Source organism: Megalobrama amblycephala, linkage group LG18 (assembly GCF_018812025.1).
Source record: "Megalobrama amblycephala isolate DHTTF-2021 linkage group LG18, ASM1881202v1, whole genome shotgun sequence".
Taxonomy (NCBI): Eukaryota; Metazoa; Chordata; class Actinopteri; order Cypriniformes; family Xenocyprididae; genus Megalobrama; species Megalobrama amblycephala.
Genome location: NC_063061.1, coordinates 20,618,304 through 20,639,146, shown reverse-complemented (window position 1 = coordinate 20,639,146; position 20,843 = coordinate 20,618,304). Strand labels below are relative to the sequence as shown.

Sequence of the window (20,843 nt, the reverse complement as noted above, 5' to 3'; positions counted from 1 at the left end):
AAAGTTTAAAAGAACAGCATTTATCTGAAATACAAAGCTTCTGTAGCATTATACACTACCGTTCAAAAGTTTGGGGTCAGTAAGAATTTTTATTTTTATTTTTTTGAAAAGAAATTAAAGAAATTAATACTTTTATTCAGCAAGGATGCATTAAATCAATCAAAAGTGGCAGTAAAGACATTTATAATGTTACAAAAGATTAGATTTCAGATAAACACTGTTCTTTTGAACTTTCTATTCATCAAATAATCCTGAAAAAAAAATATTGTACACAAATATTTTGTACAATTGTACACATTAAATGTTTCTTGAGCAGCAGATCAGCATATTAGAATGATTTCTGAAGGATCATGTGACACTGAAGACTGGCGTAATGATGCTGAAAATTCAGCTTTGCATCACAGGAATAAATTACTTTGTCAAATATATTCAAATAGAAAACAGTTATTTTAAATTGTAATAATATTTCACAATATTACTGTTTTTTACTGTATTTTTAATTAAATAAATGTAGCCTTGGTGAGCAGACGAAACTTCTTTTAAAAACAGTAAAAATCTTGGTGGTTCCAAACTTTTGGACTGTACTGTATCTTATTTGTTAAATTCACAGCGCCACAGTATAAAGCCCAAAAGATACTTCAGCTGTCCGTGTTCCGCTATGGATTAGTTGAAAATTTCCTTATAATTTACTCACCCCCATGCCATCCAAGATGTTCATGTCTTTCTTTCTTCAGCCTAAAAGAAGTTAAGGTTTTTGAGGAAAACATTCCAGGATTTTTCTCCAAATAGTGGACTTCAGTGCAGCTTCAAAGCGCTCTACACGATCCCAGACGAGGAATAGTGTTTTATCTAGCGATTTTTCTATCCTCCTCCTGTCTTCTATCTTTCCTAGCGAATGTCCTGTAAATGACGCAACTCAGTGCTGCCCTCTGATGTCTTGTAGAGTATAGAAAAGCAAATGTACTGCGCATGTGTCGAACTCGTCCGTTCGCACTCGTCCGCAGCCGAGCATGCTTTGAAAGCTGTGCGGACCGCAGACGCAGAAAATGAAGTATACCCAGGCCTTAATGCAGTACTTGCTGTGAGTGAAATCTACTATAAATGTGCCAATTGTGTCTTCATTGTAAGCTATAAATTGTATCTGCTGTCACTCTTGGCATTTATGACTTGCCATTTGAGATCAGTCTCAGGCAGTTTGCACTGGAGAACAATGCTCACTGATTTGCTCAAATTTTCAAGGTCCACAGCATTTCTTCAGTGTCTTGCAGTGTTTACAGTGATTACTTCTGTGTACATCTAGTGTAAGTCTATGACTGTCAAAGATAAAAGTGTGATTTCTCACCACAGCTATTTCAGTGATTTATGTCAGATACTGGCAGGACATTTTACATGTGGTTTTCAAAAAAAAAAAAAAAAAAGTTTGCAGGGTGTTTAATTACACTCTCATTCATCTCATTCATGAGCAAAATTTATATAACAATCTTTTTTGTAGTTGTTTTGCCTGGTATTAATGTCATCCACACAAAATCTTGCATTATTTAATTTAATTAAATTTTTTACTGATATTTTACTCATTGTAACAGTTTCTATTTACAATAATAACCTTGGTGCAAGGTTCAGGAGCTCAACCTCTCAGTTACTTCTTTTTTTAAAACTCTCTCCATCTCCCAAAAAGGGTTTGAAGAGACGATGGAGAACCATTATCAACTGTCACTTAACAGCATTGATGAGTCTAACCTGTGGGTTGATTTCTTGAGCAGAAGTCAGTTCTAACTTGACCATGTTTTTTGTTTCTTTCTTTCTTTCTTTCCTATCTCTCCTCCTTTCTCAGGTCTCAGTCTCGTTCACCCGGCCGCAGAGACCGACGAGCTCGCTCTTTGGAGAGAAAGCGTGACGAGAGGGAAAAGGAAAGCTACGGTCCAAGCACCTACCGCCTTGGCAGCAACCCAGCGCTGGGCAGGAAACGCTCTAGATCAAGGTGGGTCTGGCACTTAGGACATAACAGAGCTCAAAATGACAGTGTTTTTGGACCACTGTTTTTTGTTTTGTTTTATTTTTTTTTACCTGCTCTGCCACAAAAAAAAAAAAAAAGGCATTATTATTATTTTATTTTTTTGGAAAGTAAAATAATGCTTTTATTCTTTAAAAATGCTTTAAATTCATCAAAAGTGACAGTAAAGATTTGTGTTGTTACAAAAGATTTCTGTTCAAATAAACGCTGTTCTTTTGAACTTTCTATTTGAACTTTCCATCAAAAAATGCTGAAAAAATTATATCATGGTTTCCACAAAAATAATAATCAGCACAGCTGTTTTCAACATGAATATTAATAAAAAATGTTTCTTGAGCACCAAATCAGCATATTAAAATAATTTCTGAAGGATCATGTTACACTGAAGACTGGAGTATTGATGCTGAAAATTCAGCTTTGCCATTACAGGAATAAATTTCTTTTAAAAATATATACTAAAATAGAAAACAATTATTTTAAACTGTGCTAATATTTCACAATGTTCCTGTTTTTACTGTATATTTTGATAAAATAAAATCAGCCTTGGTAAAACTAAGATTCTTATTAGAAAAACATAACAAAATCCTACCAACTCCAGTTTGGCAGTTTTTCTGTTTTATTATTATTATTATTATTATATTAAAGCTGCAGTCCGCAACTTTTTTTGTGTTAAAAATTTACAAAAATTATATAATGAGAATATACAACATGAATCCATGTTTTTGTCTTATCCTGAATCATTATGGTATACTTATAATAAGTGTTTATATTCGGACTATTTCAGACGGGACTGGTAGGACTTGCCGCAGAGTGTCACAGTAACTGCGTGACTCGCCATAGACATACAAGGAGAAAAGTAGCTCCGGCTAGAATGTTCCTCCGCAAGACGCGTGCAGTTCTGTTTATTAACCTCTAGAGGGCCAAAAATCGCGGAGAGCAGCTTTAAATATTTTCTCTATTTACACTGGCACATTGCTGTGAATACAAAATATAATGACAGCAGGAAGAACATGTGTTTGTGTTAACGGCAGCTGTGATGAGACCTCATTTTAAACCCTCTAGCTGTATATCATTACAAGAAGTTTGGCTGATTGTCAGCATGCGTGCCACTGTTCACAGTGGGTAAAAAGTGCTTTCCTGGTGTTTCCCCAGAGTCTGCACCAAGCATGATCTTTTCATTTGCTGTAATCCTACTATTGAAGATTCTTGCGAGACTCCACTCCATGACACTGCTATCATCACCCTTCCCTCTCTCTCATTTCCTATACTTTACCATTATTTTCTTACCGACACCCATAAGATGCAAAAGTACCACAGAAAGAGACAGTCATGGCGACTTCTCAGATCTCACCCGGCTTTTATGTCACTGGTCTTTATCTGGGCGGCCCACACTCTCCAGTACTCTTACAGCTTAACTGAGACGTTTCTTCATATTCTGCTGCCGTGGAGGTTTCAAAAAGCGAGAACAAGCTTTTTACACATCCCCTTCAAAGGGATAAAAATGCTCAGCATCTTTCATTACACCCTCGACCCTTTCTGGTTTGAACTGAGAGAGGAATTGAGGATGAGAGATAGATGGTTACACCACTTGCAGGGTTTCAGTGAGATTTGCTTTGTTAGAGTGATGATAGAGGCATCTCAGATGCAAAACCTCGCTTACTGTACATACAAGTAGAGGACGTTTGAGTGCCTGCCTTTGACCCAGCAGCAGCTGTTGTCTTGGAAATATAACATAACAGCTGGGGTATGGAAGTAAAATATAATTTTTCTCCATAGGATCATATATTGTTAACAAAACATGTAAATCTTTCAAGTCAGACCAGCCACAAGCTCTGAGGTTAAGCAGTGGTTTAGGCTTTTGTAGAAATCATAAGTGACTGTGATTTTAACTGTAAAAAAAAAAGAAATGCAACTCACGATTCGGAAGAGAGATTCGCAAGTTTGAAATATCATAATCCTATGTATATTGCCGGGATCATCAAGATTTTACTGTTTTTAAAAGAAGTCTTTTATGCTCATCAAGGCTGCATTTATTTAATAAAAAAAACAGTAATAATGTGAAATATTATTACAATTTAAAATAACAATTTTTTATTTTAATATATTTCAAAATGTAATTTATTCCTGTGATGGTAAAGCTGAATTTTCAGCATCATTACTCCAGTCTTCAGTGTCACATGATCCTTCAGAAATTGTTCTAATATGCTGATTTGCTGCTCAAGAAACATTTATGATTATTATTACCAATGTTGAAAACAGTTGTGTACAATTTTTTGCATTTGATGAATAGAAAGATGAATTTGATGAATAGAAAGTTAAATAGAACAGCATTTATTTGAAATTAATATTTATAAAATATTTATAATTAGTTTCTGCTGATCTGATTCATCTCAGAGCTGAATGGATTTATTTATGACTTAAAAACATTTTTTTTAAACTTTCTAGAGAAAATTAATGTTAAAAAAATACTTCTAGAAGTCCCTGTTGAATTCCAAACTGCTCCCCTGTACAATAAACTAATAGGTAACCTTAAAGGTGCCCTAGAACTTTTTTTAAAAGATGTAATATAAGTCTAAGGTGTCCCCTGAATGTGTCTGTGAAGTTTCAGCTCAAAATACCCCATATATTTTTTTTAATTCATTTTTTTAACTGCCTATTTTGGGGCATCATTATAAATGAGCCGATTCAGGGCTGCTGGCCCTTTAATTCTCATGCTCCACGCCCACAGAGCTCGCGCTTGCCTTGAACAGTGCATAAACAAAGTTTATACAGCTAATATAACCCTCAAATGGATCTTTACAAAGTGTTCGTCATGCATGTGGCGGATTATCTGAGTATTGTATACTGTTATATTGTTTACATTTGATTCTGAATGAGTTTGAGGCTATGCTCCGTGGCTAAAGCTAACATTACACACTGTTGGAGAGATTTATAAAGAATGAAGTTGTTTATGAATTATACAAACTGCAAGTGTTTAAAAATGAAAATAGCGACGGCTCTTGTCTCCGTGAATACAGTAAGAAACGATGGTAACTTTAACCACATTTAACAGTACATTAGCAACATGCTAACGAAACATGTAGAAAGACAATTTACAAATATCACTAAAAATATCATGATATCATGGATCATGTCAGTTATTATTGCTCCATCTGCCATTTTTCGCTATTGTTCTTGCTTGCTTACCTAGTCTGATGATTCAGCTGTGCACATCCAGACGTTCTGCCCTTGTGTAATGCCTCGATCATGGGCTGGCATATGCAAATATTGGGGCGTACACCCCGACTGTTACGTAACAGTCGGTGTTATGTTGAGATTCGCCTGTTCGTTGGAGGTCTTTTAAACAAATGAGATTTATATAAGAAGGAGGAAACAATGGAGTTTGAGACTCACTGTATGTCATTTCCATGTACTGAACTCTTATTTGACTATGCCAAGATAAATTCAATTTTTCATTCGAGGGCACCTTTAACCTTGCCCATCAGATACAGTAAGTGAAAGCTAATATGTTTCTGTCTTTTTTAGATTAACTTAATTCCATTTTCCTATATTGATTCAATTAGTTGTTATACTGTATGCCTGTTGTGGAATTCTTGGCACGTCTGCAGGAGCACATTTTTAACCTCATTGCGTCTCTCAGGACTGCCTTGATCCACTCCCCAAACAGGTCTTGTCATTTTGCTACAGTGCCACAGGTAATTAGAGGTCACTATGCCCATTAAATGAAGTTTAGTGCTCTTTTAAAAATGTATTTTTCCCACCAAAGTACTCAAGGTATTCAAATAAAATATTCATAAAGGACAGCCTTGGAGATAAAGGCCCCTTGATATGGTCTGTGTGTGCTTTTTCTCTGGAGAGAGAGCACGCACTGTGACTGTTATGTATGTGCGGATGGCCTATTTGAGTCCCGTCACTGATGTGGTGCTGGATTCAGGGGTCTTCTTGGTAAAGGGACGTGTGGATGTTTAAAGACTTCACATTGTGCCACAGTCTTACCTCCTGTCACACAGTGACTCTCACTTCACTGCACTGTCCCCAGAGCCATAAGAAAGAAGCTCTATCATTTGAACTTAAAGGAATAGTCCATGAAAAGTGACAATTATTTATTTATTTATTGTTGTTCTCAACCCAAATGACTTTCTGTCTTCTGTGGAACATGAAAGGGGGAAAAAAAGCACCATAAAATTAGTCCATATATCTTGTGTGCAATATTCCAAATCTTCTGAAGCCGTACAATAACTTTGTATGAGAAATAAAGCAAAGCAGTACATTTCATACACAGTGGTGTAACCAAACATAATGCAACAAGTTTGAATGTGCATGTTTTGGGCTGATCTATTACTTATAAAAGCTCTCTTTTTCAGATCGCCTCATGAAAAGAAGAAAAGGAAGAGTTCAAAGGCATCACACCATTTTAAGGGTTCTTCCTGTTCGCCCTCGGCATCCCCTGACAGAAGCGGAGCTGTGGCCAGAGTCTCTGCAAGCCCCTCCCCTGCCACAAGCCCCGCCTCCAGCTTGGGGAGGTCCAGGTAAAGGGCATCTCGGTCTAGTCCTTTTTTGTGAACAATCAGTCAGCATGAACCTCGCAAGAGAGTCGCCCACCCTCTGAAGCTCCGTCTGGTTCAGTCAGAATCGTAGATGTCAAGCATATTTTCCCACTTTGTTGCAATATTAATTTAGGCTTTGCCAGGAGCACTGCGTGTGAGACACAAAGACAGCCTACGCTGTAATTTTTTTTGATTTTGGTAGATATTATGGTTTTAGGTATGACTTGACATCTTGAACAATTGTTGAAGTATGAAAGTTTTAGACACTCAAAATCAACCATTATGACATTTTAATCATTTTAATTAAATGTCTTGACAGCGTAATATGTATGAATTGTACAAGAAACGCCATTTTCTACATAATGGATGGGTTTTGATTCAGAAACCTGAGAGAACACACTACACAGGGTTATTGGATACAGGGACTGACTTTTTCTCTCAACTTCTCAAGTTTCATCAAAAAGTTGCTTTAAAATCCCTCGGCCTTCAGTTGTTTTTTGCTGCTGCTGCTGCTTTTGCCTCCCAGTGTGTGTCTCTCTCTAAACTTTGTTTCATTTGTGCAGTTGTTGTGTCTCTTCCGGCATTGGGTGAATATTTCATGACCTTCTTCTGGTTGCTCAGTTTCAGTCTGAGATGTCTGTGGTGGTTACATACTCGCCACTCGTCATGAATACTGTATTGGGCTTTTTTTCATACAACCTGGCCAACTGGCAGACCTCTGTTTGTCTGTCACCGTCGCACTGTCTTTTTCTTTCTGACTTTTGCAATAGCGTTGTTGCTGGATTACCAAAAAGCTCTATTAAAGAGTTAGTTCACCCAAAAATTAAAATTCTGTCATTTATTACTCACCCTCATGCCGTTCCACACCCGTAAGACGTTCGTTAATCTTCGGAACACAAATTAAGATATTTTAGTTGAAATCCGATGGCTCCGTGAGGCCTCCATAGGGAGCAATGACACTTCCTCTCTCAAGATCCATAAAGGTACTAAAAACATACTTAAATCGGTTCATGTGAGTACAGTGGTTCAATATTAATATTATAAAGCGACGAGAAAATTTTTGGTGCGCCAAAAAAACAAAATAACGACTTATTTAGTGATGGCCGATTTCAAAACACTGCTTCAGGAAGATTCGGAGCACAAATGAATCAGTGTATCGAATCATGATTCAGATCGCGTGTCAAACTGCCAACGGCTGAAATCACGTGATTTTGGCGCTCCGAACAGCAGATTCGATACACTGATTCATTTATGCTCCGATGCTTCCTGAAGCAGTGTTTTGAAATCGGCCATCACTAAATAAGTCGTTATTTTTTATTTTTTATTTATTTTTTTGGCGCAGTTTGGCCTTTAGTCATTTTGGTCCCAAGTTATGGAATTCTGTTCTTTTCTTTTCTGAGAATGTATTTCTCTTCTGTAAACACTTTTTAATAGGTGCTATATAATAAAGCTTTACTTTTGTTTGTTAAACAGGGATGGCTCTCAGGAGAAAGACAAACAAGTGTCCTCCACTATTGTCTCTTCAGTGCAAACCAAAATCACTCAGGTAAGTCATTTAAAAAATGATAAACTTTCATATAACGACAATGCTTTTGTGTGAACTACTATGGCTTTGAATTGATGAAAACATGTAAGATATGTAATATTCATTAAGAAATCAATTTTATTTATAATTTATTTATTTACTCTTTCCTTTTTATAATATAAGACATTAGAGACTATTTTTTGACCAAAAAACATGAACATTTTTTCTGGACGGTCAAAATTGACCATTGTGTTTCGTGTTGCTTTTTCATCAGCAATTTAATATCATATAAACTGTGTTATAGAATCATAATTTATATAATATTAAAGGTCCCGTTCTTCGTGATCCCATGTTTCAAACTTTAATTAGTGTGTAATGTTGTTGTTAGAGTATAAATAAAATCTGTAAAATTTTAAAGCTCAAAGTTCAATGCCAAGCGAGATATTTTATTTAACAGAAGTCGCCTACATCGAACGGCCAGTTTGGACTACATCCCTCTACTTCCTTCTTTAATGACGTCACTAAAACAGTTTTTTGACTAACCTCCGCCCACAGGAATACACAAGAGTTGCGTTTGTAGAGTGTGTTTGTCGCCATGTCGTCGAAACGCTGTTATTTTCATCCCGCAGTCCAATCACCGGGTCTGATTCCGGCTCAAATTGATAGGGTAAAATTAAAGACATGTTTACAATAACACTGAGCGCGTGCATCTCCACGTTATGGTAAGAGGCGTGACTTTTCCGGGCAAGATGCGCTCAGAGCTGTCGAATCACAACACAGGAACCGCTGGCACAATCAGAACTCGTTACGTATTTCTGAAGGAGGGACTTCATAGAACAAGGAAGTCATCAGCCCGTTTTAATGACAGTGGAAACAGCGGTATACAGATAAGGAAATTATGTGAAAAATACTGTTGTTTTTTTACACGCGAAACATGAACACATGTTATATTGCACACTATAAACACAATCAAAGCTTCAAAAAACCACGAAAAACGGGACCTTTAAATATTTTATTGAAGCACATACATTTTCAGACTTCAATGACTTTTGACCCTTTTTTCTACATTTTTTTTATCACGTCAACATGTGACTACAAACTTGGCTTTTTTTAGTGAAAAGTTAGTTATATGAATTTCAGCTCAATTCTACTTCCTTAAAGCTGCAGTCTGTAACTTTTGCCGCTCTAGTGGTTAATAAACAGAACTGCATGCATATTCCGGAAGAACATTGTAGCCGAAGCTACTTCTCTGTTTATGTCTACTTTTAAGCAGAATAATTCAAAACGAAAAGAAGTATTCTGACTCTGATTATGTAATCCTAATGAAATGTGCATTTTCTCTCTAACTGCATCCACAGAGATGATGCACTGTCAACTTCATCTTTGCAGCCGACACGAATTCAGAAAACATTAGTTTATTAATAAACAATTAAAATGTCTCCTTGCTGTTTTTGTCACATTCATAATCATTACTTTTGCCGGTTCTTTATGGCAAGCTTTATGCGTGCGCTTGAGTGCTATATAGCCTATATTATGTAAATGCTCATTATTATGGTTTATTCTCTCCAGTGTTTAAGAAATCAAATTAATAATATAGCTGCGAGCAGCGATGGCGGGCCCAAGCCCGGTGGCACCGCCACCCCGGTGGCTTCAGGGCAACTGTGCACAGCGGGCAATAGGCACTTAAAACGGTTAAACATCAAAGGACTATGTCAAATTCACTCCACATTTACTGCACTACAAGGTGCCACTATAGAGCCCCTCCTCCCTGCCCATTTTCAAAGGATTACATGTGCCAAGTTTTAACATTATTCTGATGAATTTTGAAGCAAATCAGGTAAAAATAAGAGGGTGATCTCAATGTATGCTGAAAGTGACACATTTTCTGCTTCCAGTTGGTGGCGCTATTACTTTGAATCACAATAGTCACATCCATGTGATCAGCCTTGTACAACGAAGACTAAGCCGAAGTTTCATCAAAATCAATTAATGTATGCAGAAGTTATAACACTTTGTTTCCCTTTTCTTGCCATAAATTCGTTGCCTCGCCACGGCCAAACCGTTTGAGATATCCAAAATCCGTTTGCAATTAAACAACTTCAATGTGTTAGCAACAAGTTAAAAAAAGTTTGGTGTAAATTGGATAAACCCTGTAGGAGCAGTAGTATAAAATTCATAGCCTGTTTTTTCAAAAAATTAACATTCAAACCAAAATAGCTGACTTCCTGTTGGTCGGAGCTAATGAATGTAAATTAGAAAATTGTCCGGCTTGATGAGAACAATATGTGTACCGAGTTTGGTGATTGTAGGAAAAACTAACCCCCCCACTTTTGTCAAAAGGTGGCGCTACTGAGCCCCTCCACCACGCCCATTTCTATGGCTTTGTCCATGTCTACTGGTTGACAATATTGATGTGTGTGTCGAGTTTCATGCAATTTGAAGCATGTTAAGAGCCTCAAAAACACTCAAGAATATTATTACAGTTTGACCTGTTGCCATGGCAACAATATTTCAAATATCAAAAATCCTGTCATAGGTCTACATCTGCTGTGTATTGACATTACACTGATGAAGTTTGAAGCAAATCAGGTAAAAATAAGAGGGTGATCTCAAAACATTTCAAAAAGTGATACACTTCCTGCTGCCAGTTGGTGGCGCTATAACTTTGACTCACAATAGTCACATCCATGTGATCAGACTCCTATAACGAACACACTCGTGAAGTTTCATAAAGATCAATATATGTATGCAGACGTTATAACACATTTCCTGTTTCCTTTTTCTCGCCATAAATTCGTTGCCTCGCCACGGCCAAACCGTTCGAGATATCAAAAATCCCCTGGCAATTTTTAATCATCAGTGTCTTGACTTCATGCTGACCGAGTTTGGTGGCGATCGGATTAATCGTCTAGGAGGAGTATATCAAATTCCAGAGCATGCGTTTTTCAAACAACCCTTAATAGCTGACTTCCTGTTGGCGTGGTGTTTAACTTAGAGCACGAAAGTTGTTCGGCCCGATGAGGTCTATATGTGTACTGAGTTTCATACTAATACGTGCAAGCGTGTTTAATATATGGACCAAATTTTCAGACTTTTTTCAAGGGGGCGCTGTCGAGCCCCCCTGCCACGCCCGGGTACCAGCCTCTCCGGCGTCCTAATGGCCGCGGATTCCAATGTGTGTGCCAATTTTCAAGAGTTTTTGAGCATGTTAAGGCCCCCAAAAAGCCCCGGAAGACGGAAAAAAAAAAAAAAAAAAAAAAAAAAAAAAATAATAATAATCCTTAGAAGAACAAGAGGGCCCTGCGCGAATTTTCGCTTGGGCCCTAATAAATATGATTAGTCTAATGGCTTAAATGAACAACTACTAGTCGACTAGAAAAAACGTAACATATTTTCGATCCAGCATGTCACAAAGGGTATTCTGGTTTGAGCTCACGCTCCGCTCGCATGCTCTGACACACACCCACACGCATGGAGCATCGAACATTATTATCAGTTTAAAATTATATTTGTGTATGACTAACCTGTACTATTTCTTTACAACAAAATGCTTTGCAGGTCTATCTTCTCTACTCACACACCAATCGTCATCAGTTAGCATGTGTCCCACCCCAACACACACACCAGAGAAAAAACTTTGCAGGTCCTATGGCTGAGAGAGAGCCTACTCGGATGAAAACCGCTTCAGTGAGCTCAATTATTGTAACGCGGCGTTTTTTTTTTTTTGTCAGTAACGGTAATGCCGTTGTAACGGGGTGAAAAGTAATTTGATTACTCGTTACTGAAAAAAAGTAACGCCGTTTATTTATAACGCTGTTATTCCCATCACTGCTCAACACCCTACATTCTTTTCCATTCCTTGGCGCAGCGTCTTGCATTTTAATGCAAGAACACATTCTGTGAATGCCCTCTTGGACTGATATTTTTAACTGAAAGTTTGATTGCAAATTGTACGTTAAGTAGTTTCGGGCTGAATTAATTTGTAGCGTTGAGGGTTTAGAATAAACCTCTATCCAGACTGCTTGAGAAATATCAATACAGTGCTTCCTTGCAAACACTGTAATAAGCTAAAAAAAAAAAAAAAAAACACACACAAAACTTTTGCTACCTCTCTGTTTAATTCAGCGCCTAAGGGGAAAACAGACTGCAATTGTGAAGCAGTGCTGATGAGACCCTTAGACGCTTAGTAAGGCTTTAATATATGTAATTTAGAGTGAGACGCTCTCAGTGGTCTGTGTTTGCTGAGCCTTACGTGCTGAAACTAAGAAATACAGTGATTTGGTTGCATGACCCTGTCGCCAGGGGTGGTGGGTGTGTAGGTGTGTGTGTACGTGTATGGGAGAATGGGAGCTTGTCGCTATCGCATGCTGATTCAATGCAGCTGTCAGTCTTTGCAGCTCTGTTATGATCTCTGGCCTTGTGTAGTGAGAATGAAATGCAGAGTTCCTTCCATTTGCTTATTGTTATACAAAGCAGACGAAAGGTAGCTACTATACGCGTTTAAAAAAAGTCAGCTGTGTCAGAGAGAAAAGGATGCGAGAAATGCATAAGAAGAAGATAAACAAAGCACTGCGTTTCGCTCACAGCCATCTGATCCTCAACAAAAAGAAGTCGGTCTTTTTATTTTTGCCTTCTTTGTTCTAAAAAAGTCTACGGTCTTGACATGGTTTCAGATCTTTTGGAAACCTAATTCACTTCCCTTTTCTCCCGGTATACGAAATCAATTCTGACACCTCAGAACTGGGGCAGGACTTCCAGGGGGCAGTGTCTTGCAAAAAAAAAACCAAGTTGGCTCTTATTAAAACCAGCAACTGCTGCTTGAATCAATAGAAGCGTGGTTCACCTTGACAAATAACTACCGGCAGGAACTTCTGCAGGCTTGTGCATGCTTTACATTTCAGTTGCATGAGGAAGTCCCTCTGTCCCCATTTGCTCCCTCTTGCCCAGGCAACGAAAGCTCCGGGCCGCACGGACCACCCGTCCTGTGTTAGGGAAGCAGGTTTCAGCTCAGCTCAGTTTGATCCCTTGCCCACAGCCCTACCACATGCAACTATGATCGGATTCTCCAGAGGAGAATGTTCCAGCTCTGACATGCACATCCTGACTATTGATAGAGGAAGAAGTGCTCTCATGAGGCGCTCCGGTAGAGACTGGCAGGGTTTTTTACAACCGGCAAATGAAACGCTGGAACATTAAAGGCTGGGGAAGCGTGTTCTTAATCTTAGCACAACTCCCCTGGGATTTTACGAACCCTCTATCTGCCTGTCAGCCGAACAACAAGGGAGGCTGGTTTATGGTTCTCCCTGAGGAACGCAATAGTCTCTTTTCCTTTTCTTGTGCTCTGTGCTGTCCTCCTCATCCGTAAAATTTTGGCGCTTCTTTTCTTATTTGTTAACGATTAGCATGGGCGGCATGTTAAGGGTGGCAGGTGACTGATGGTTTTATCAGGAGGTGTTTATGGGTTGCGAAATGTGCCCTGGCAGGTTATGAGTATATTACTGTTGTTGTGCGCAAGATAAAAAACTGAAAATGCGTCGCATTTCCAAAGTACCCCACTGTGACTCTGGGGAAAAAGACATCTTGTACTAACTGATTGAGTTAGAATGTTGAAGTCTTTTCATGCCTTTATTGAACTATACAGTATATAGATTAGACAGGAAAGCATGGGGACCTCAAGCCAGCAATCGAGCAGCTCCATATGTCGGAGTGCTGGCCATAAGGCTATTGGCTACGACGTTGTTGTTTTTTTTTTTAAATTGGAGTGAGTTCAGAGTGATATTGAGTGTGAGATTTCAAAATTGCTTTTAAATGGCCTGGGCCTGTGATCGAACTGCCACCTCTTTGAACTCGAAGTGGGGCGATCCTCTGAACTCTGAAAATGTAGGTACGAATGTGGGTTATCTGTCAAATTGCTTAGAGGTCTGGACCCAAATAGCTACAGAGGAACCAGCCGACTGCAAAAAGCAGTTCTTAGTCGCAATTACGACTAGCTCTTGTTTGGTCGTTTGGCGTCAGAAAACAACAACGCTTACGTTTCCATCGTGCAAGAGTAGAGTTAGGCGGCCATATTCTCAGATATCCTCATGCTTCAGCCAGCTGTGGTCTTATAATGAGCTCTAATCATACTGAAGATATCCTTCTTTCATTGCAGTAATCTGCTCGGGTCAGCTGGAAGCTCAGAGAGCCTTTTATCCCAGCTTAGTCCTGCCACTCTAATGTACTGGATCAACACACTATGATCAGAGAGACATATTCTCACTGGTTCTTCGTCTTTTAGCATGTACGTGCGTTCGAGTAGCGGTAGTTGTGTTTTGTTGTCGTGCATTTGAATTATAACAATACACATTTTGGGGTGCAATTACTGCCTGCATGCTTGTCTAGATCAGCATTAGGCAAAATTAAGAATTGGTTGCCTTTAAAATCATGAGTTGGAATTTGAACTGAATTAGCCATGCAAAATAGGAAGTTGGTTTGGAGTTTGAAAAGGAATTCCATTCATCCGTTTTTTTCTTTAAATATAGATAGAATTAGAATTCCTTTTCTTGTCATTAAAGGGTTAGTTCACCCAAAAATGAAAATTCTGTCATTAATTACTCACCCTCGTGTCGTTCCAAACCCGTAAGACCTTCGTTAATCTTCGGAACACAAATTAAGATATTTTAGTTGAAATCCGATTGCTCCGTGAGGCCTCCATAGGAAACAATGACACTTCCTTTCTCAAAATCCATTAATGTACTAAAAACATATTTAAATCGGTTCATGTGAGTACAGTGGTTAAATATTAATATTATAAAGCGACGAGAAAATTTTTGGAGCGCCAAAAAAACAAAATAACGACTTATTTAGTGATGGCCGATTTCAAAACATTGCTTCAGGAAGCATCGGAGCACAAATGAATCAGTGTATCGAATCATGATTCAGATCGCGTGTCAAACTGCCAACGGCTGAAATCACGTGTTTTTTGGCGCTCTGAACAGCAGATTCGATACACTGATTCATTTATGCTCCGATGCTTCATGAAGCAGTGTATTGAAATCGGCCATCACTATTTTGTTTTTTTTAGCGCTCTAAAAATATTTTTGTCGCTTTATAATATTAATATTGAACCACTGTACTCACATGAACTGATTTAGATGTGTTTTTAGTACCTTTATGGATCTTGACAGAGGAAGTGACCTATGCAGGCCTCACAGAGCCATCGGATTTCAACTAAAATATCTTAATTTATGTTCTGAAGATTAACAAAGGTCTTACGGGTGTGGAATGACATGAAGGTAAGTAATAAATGACAGAATTTTCATTTTTGGTTGAACTAACCCTTTAATAATCGTAAACTTTGACTTAACACATTTCATGTTTCAAAGGCCACCATGAACCTTGTTTTTTCAAAACTTCACTTTTATAACTTTTTTCCCCAAAAAACATTCAAGAAAACATGTATCCTGGCAGACTTTGCTTTTCTAGAAAAGAAAAAAAAGCTTTTTTTGAAATTAAGTTTTTATTTGTACTTCCTTAAATTAAAAATTTTACATCCTATTCACTACCTTATTTCAAATTCAATAATTGAGCTGTAATCGAAAATGTATTCTAAATTATATTCTGAATGGCACACAATCCTGGTGCATGGTGATGTGCACGATTCTCCAACCGAGACCCTGATTTAGTCCGCTTTGATCACAGTCATCAGCCTCTGTACACGATTTCATGCGATCCATGTAATTTTGTGGTTTCACTCCCCTAAAATGACTTTCATAATGATTTCACCCCATGAAGGACAACTTCAGACCCTTCTCTCCAGAGGCACATTGGTCCTTGCCTGTGTTGTTTGTGCTTTTCTTGACCACTTGTTTGTTTAATGATTAATTCTGCAGGGACTTTATTGGAAATTCAGGGTTAATAACTTTCCTTCGACTGGATGAGGGGGTGGAAGGCGGCGGAGCCTTTAATTCTGCAAACGTCAATGAGCAAACCTTGCTCCTATGACAACCGTGCAATTCAGCCACGTGTTTCAAAAGATTATTTTACTGATTTGATATATAATGGCTGAAGTAAAGAACCTTGAAGTAAATGTATGCTGGTGGCAGAGAAAGGCGTCATTGTTAGAGAACAGGCCGAAATGTATCTGTAACTGTAGCTTATTAACTGACGTGTTCTTGCGAAACAAAACCCACAACGACATTGACCATGCAAATAAATATAGTAAACAATAGGATGAAAACGACAAATTATTCTCATGGTTTTCATGGTTTCACATATGCTTATTCTCTCTCTTTCTATCTCTCTCTCAACTGTGTTAATAACTGTATCAACTGTATTCTGTTATCAAGGCTCAAGCATTCGTTACTATTTCTGAAATGACGTTTTGGAATTCGCAACAGAGGCTTGGGATGAGATGCGTAAGAAATTAGTCCCACACTCAAAAGTGTTTTAAGGAGACAACCTGACAAATGTCTTGAAATACAACATCAGAACAGTGTCTCGAGGTGTGGTAACCATAGTATAAGCGGAATAATTGACTCCAGGCCGTTGAATTCTTAGAAGATAATGCTTCGCTTCGTGGCTGCATTACCACCTCAGGTGTGCATTATTTAAAGGCCAGAACACACCAAGCCGACGCAGACGAACTAGTGGCGATGAAAGCAGACTGCGGGGTTTGCTCACGTCGGCAGCGTCTGTGTCCAAAGTTGCCCTGCCACACCAAACCGACGCTAAACAGCCGACGGCCAAGCAGCACATCAGTTCTGCGCCTGAGTGATATGAAATGCCTTTCTGAACAGCCAATCAGAATGATCATATGGCCCGACGGCCCGACGAGGTCCAACGCCGATTCAACATGTCGAATCGGCCGAAACAAAGCCGACGAGGACCAACTTCAGCCGACTCTGCGGAACACACCAAGGAAACTTAGTCGGCCGACGATGAAAAACTGCCCGATGGCCGACCGTCATCTTGGTGTGTTCCGGCCTTAAGAATTCAACGGCCGATTGTCAATTATTCCTTACTTGTCCGTTTTCTTTAACATAAAAAAGGATAAATCTGGGTTACAGTTAGTCACTTAGAATGGAAGTGAATGTTGCCAAGAATAAATGTAAGTGCCTTTATGAAATTATAAGCCTCACATTACTGCATTTAAACCCTCACGAAATTGGCTCCATTCACTTCTATATTCAAACGAGGGGTGTTTTTGTGGTACATTATTGAGCTTAACTTCTAATATTCCCTTAAGTAGTTTTGTTTGGAGTTTCTTTGATGCAAATTCCATTTGTATGAAATCACTGACACCAGTGATGTGCATATTCATAAAGCAAATGTTTATTCAAGTGCTAAGCCATGCGGTCTTTGGTGTCACATTCTCCCTGTGGGCTCTTAGCATGCAAGCAGCCTTGGGTAAGGTAACCCGAGCCACATCGAAAAGAAAGGAGGCGTTTGAAGAGCAGGAATCCAGTTTGCCAATGGCCTTCTTTTTCTATAGGATGCCACTAGACATCCCGCATCCATATTTAGCACGTAGGATCCTCATACATACAAAACCAGAAGCCAATCTGAATTTCAAATTGCGCAAAGTTGTCTGCAAGCTTATGAATTCATGTTTCTGTTTTCTCATCCTGTTTATGCTATGATTAGTTTCTCTCCCAAACTCTCCCCTACGAATGGTGTACTAACTTTTTCTACTTTCTTGTAGGACCTCATGGCGAAAGTGCGAGCAATGCTCGCTGCCTCGAAAGGCCTTCAGCCGAACTCCTCCTGAGAGAGTCCCACAACATCCAGGCAGGATCAATCTCCAGCTACATCTCGCACGGCAGCAGTAGCCCTCCGGCCAACTGCTGGACTGCTGTTCGTCTGACAAGCTGCGCAATGCTGGACGCTTTTATCCCTTTATGTATGCCTGTTTGGACCTTGCTAGTTAGTTAGATGTTTTTATTTCGCCTCCAGATTAGCATTAGGCCTGGAGATCTTCTTTATTTTGAAGGTGCAGTTGGAACCCAAGCAGGTGTAGAAAGACACAAAACCAGCAGCAGATGGTGGAGCCTCGGTCCTGCTGTGTGTTTAAGCTGTAAGGCAACAACAAGAAAGAAGTATTAGAGGCATAATTCCTTGGATGCAACTAAAAACAAATTTAAATTGCGTTCTGATGACTGAGCTTTTTCCTTTGTAATATTGTGTCTAGCAGAGGGACACGGTTATATCCTTCTGTGAAGGATAATACTGTTTATTTTCTCACCTCCTTTTTTCCTCTTTCTCTGAGCTCTTTCCGATATGAAGTCGTCGGCTTTCTTGTTTGTTTTTTTGTTTTTTTTTTAATATGTGGCCTTCGGTATTTCATTTCTAAGTTTGTACGGGCCTAATTTTGAAGCTACTTTGTAAAACCATCAATAAAGTATGAATTATCCAATGCAAGTGTGGTTGCCTTACTTTCCACTAGCGATATCTCTTCATGTTCGCCTCCTGCTCCGTCTGTTTTTCATTTCCTGCACCTGCGAGCTCTGGCCTTTCGACTGTCGGCGCATGTACTGCATCCCAGCATGCACTCTGCATGATAATTAGGTCCCATGTTCTGCTGAAGGGTCCATATGAGTGGTGCTCTCCGGAGAGAGAGCGAATGGTGGGAATCATGGTCCGTTTTAAGTGAGCCTTTAATCTCATGGCGGTTCAGCCCGCAGAGGCGATGCGGCAAGTCTCATTTGGTCTTTTGAGAGAGCGAAATGGGCTGGTAAAAGATCCCTGGAGCAGGTCGTCCCATCCAAACCCATATTTACACTCCCAAACTCTCTTGACATGGAGAACATAACGCGTTCCCATGTTTAGATTATGTTGAGTTTAATTCAAGTGGTGTTTTCTTGGAAAAAGGGCACAGAGGAAATGTTTTGTGCCAAAGAATAAATGTTAAATGTCCATCTGGCGTGCATTTTATTGATCATCTGGGATTTCATTGTTCACTCTGTCCCGTATGTTCAGCTAACACTGCACAGTCTAATCAGGGCACTTAATTTACTCAAGTCATTTTTGATTTGCATTATATAAAAGAATGTTCTCGTTTATAAATTGATGCTTAATGATCCGTAATTGCACAAATCATGATAATTGTAATGCTATGTGCTTTTGAAAAGGGCAGCTTTGAACTACACTTAATAATAGACCCTGCATTTGTACATTTGTATCATTTGAATTGTAGCAGTTCTCATTATGCAGTTGTTTGAAACTTTTGCTATTTTGCTCAGAGTGTGTGTGTGTGTGCACGTGTGTTTTTGTGACATCAGGACACAAATTTGTATAATGACATGGGTATGAAATGGGTATTACAAGGAGAGGGTGACTTATGAGGACATTACTCCATGTCCCCATTTTTCAAAAGGCTTATAAATCATACAGAATGAGTTTTTGTGAGAAAGTAAAAATGTGCAGTTTCCTGTGATGGGTAGGTTTAGGTGTAGGGTTGGTGTAGGGCAATAGAAAAAAAACAGTTTGTACAGTATAAAAACCATTACGACTATGGAATGTCCCCACAATTCACAAAAACAAATATATACATATATGCTCAAAAAATGTACATATATAAATTAAAGGAACACTTTGAAAAAACATCAGATCTCGAAGGGGAAAAATATCATGCTGGATATCTATACTGTTATAGACAGGGTAATGTGTTAGGAACGAAAGGAAGCCACATCATTTGATGGAAATGAAAATTATCAACCTACAGAGGACTGAATTCAAAGACAACCTGAAAATAAAAGTGAAAAATAGTCCATTAGTCCATAGTCAGGCTAGTCCATTTTGCTGAAATTTCATTGCAGCAAATCAAAATGGTACTCTGGAGTTTGTATGGCCCCCATGTGCTTGTATGCATGCCTGACAATGTCAGGGCACGCTCCTAATGAGATGAAGGATGGTGTCCTGGGGTATTTCCTCCCAGATCTGGACCAGGGCATCACTGAGCTCCTGGACCAGGGGTAGGCAAGTTCGGTCCTAGAGAGTCGCTGTCCTGCTGAGTTTAGCTCCAACCTTAATCAAACACACCTGAACAAGCTAATCAAGCTCTTCAGGATTACTAAGGCTATAGGCAGCTGAAGGTTTTTTTCAGGGTTGGAGCTAAACTCTGGACAGTCTGAGGTGCAACCTTCCAATGTCGGATGGACCGAAACATAATGTCCCTGAGGTGCCTGCGTGGGGGCCATTCAATGGTATCAATTCCTTCATTCTCCAGGAACTGCCTGCATACTCTCGCCACGTGAGGCAGGGCATTGTCGTGCACCAGGAGGAACCCAGGACCCACTGCACCAGCGTAGGGTCTGACAATGGGTCCAAGGATTTCATCCCGATGCCTAATGGCAGTCAGGGTGCCATTGTCTAACCTGTAGAGGTCTGTGTGTCCCTCCATGGATATGCCTCCCCAGACCATCACTGACCCACCACCAAACCGGTCATGCTGAACGATGTTACAGGCAGCATAACATTCTCCACAGCTTCTCCAGACTATTTCACATCTGTCATGTGCTCAGGGTGAACCTGCTCTCATCTGAAAAGTCCAGGGCACCAGTGGTGGACCTGCCAATTCTGGTGTTCAATGGCAAATGCTAATCGAGCTCCACAGTGCCGGGCAGTGAGCACAGGGCCCGCTAGAGGACGTCGGGCCCTTGAGTCACCCTCATGAAGTCTGTTTCTGATTGTTTGGTCAGAGACATTCACACCAGTGGAGGTCATTTTGTAGGGCTCTGGCAGTGCTCATCCTGTTCCTCCTTGCACAAAGGAGCAGATACCG

The 20,843-nt window shown here is 39.4% G+C and overlaps 1 protein-coding gene across 2 annotated transcripts in view; it reads left to right on the top strand.

Annotated features, from left to right (window-relative positions):
• The window catches only part of LOC125252966 (splicing factor SWAP), a 119,384-nt gene extending 100,903 nt beyond the window's left edge, over positions 1-18,481 (top strand). For both annotated transcript variants that reach the window (XM_048166685.1, XM_048166686.1), the window contains exons 15-18: positions 1,832-1,978; positions 6,376-6,540; positions 8,032-8,104; positions 17,766-18,481. In XM_048166685.1, the coding sequence (XP_048022642.1) occupies positions 1,832-1,978; positions 6,376-6,540; positions 8,032-8,104; positions 17,766-17,831 (451 nt within the window). In that variant the 3' untranslated portion in view covers positions 17,832-18,481. The remainder of the gene's footprint in view (positions 1-1,831; positions 1,979-6,375; positions 6,541-8,031; positions 8,105-17,765) is intronic.
• The last annotated feature ends 2,362 nt before the right edge of the window (positions 18,482-20,843 follow it).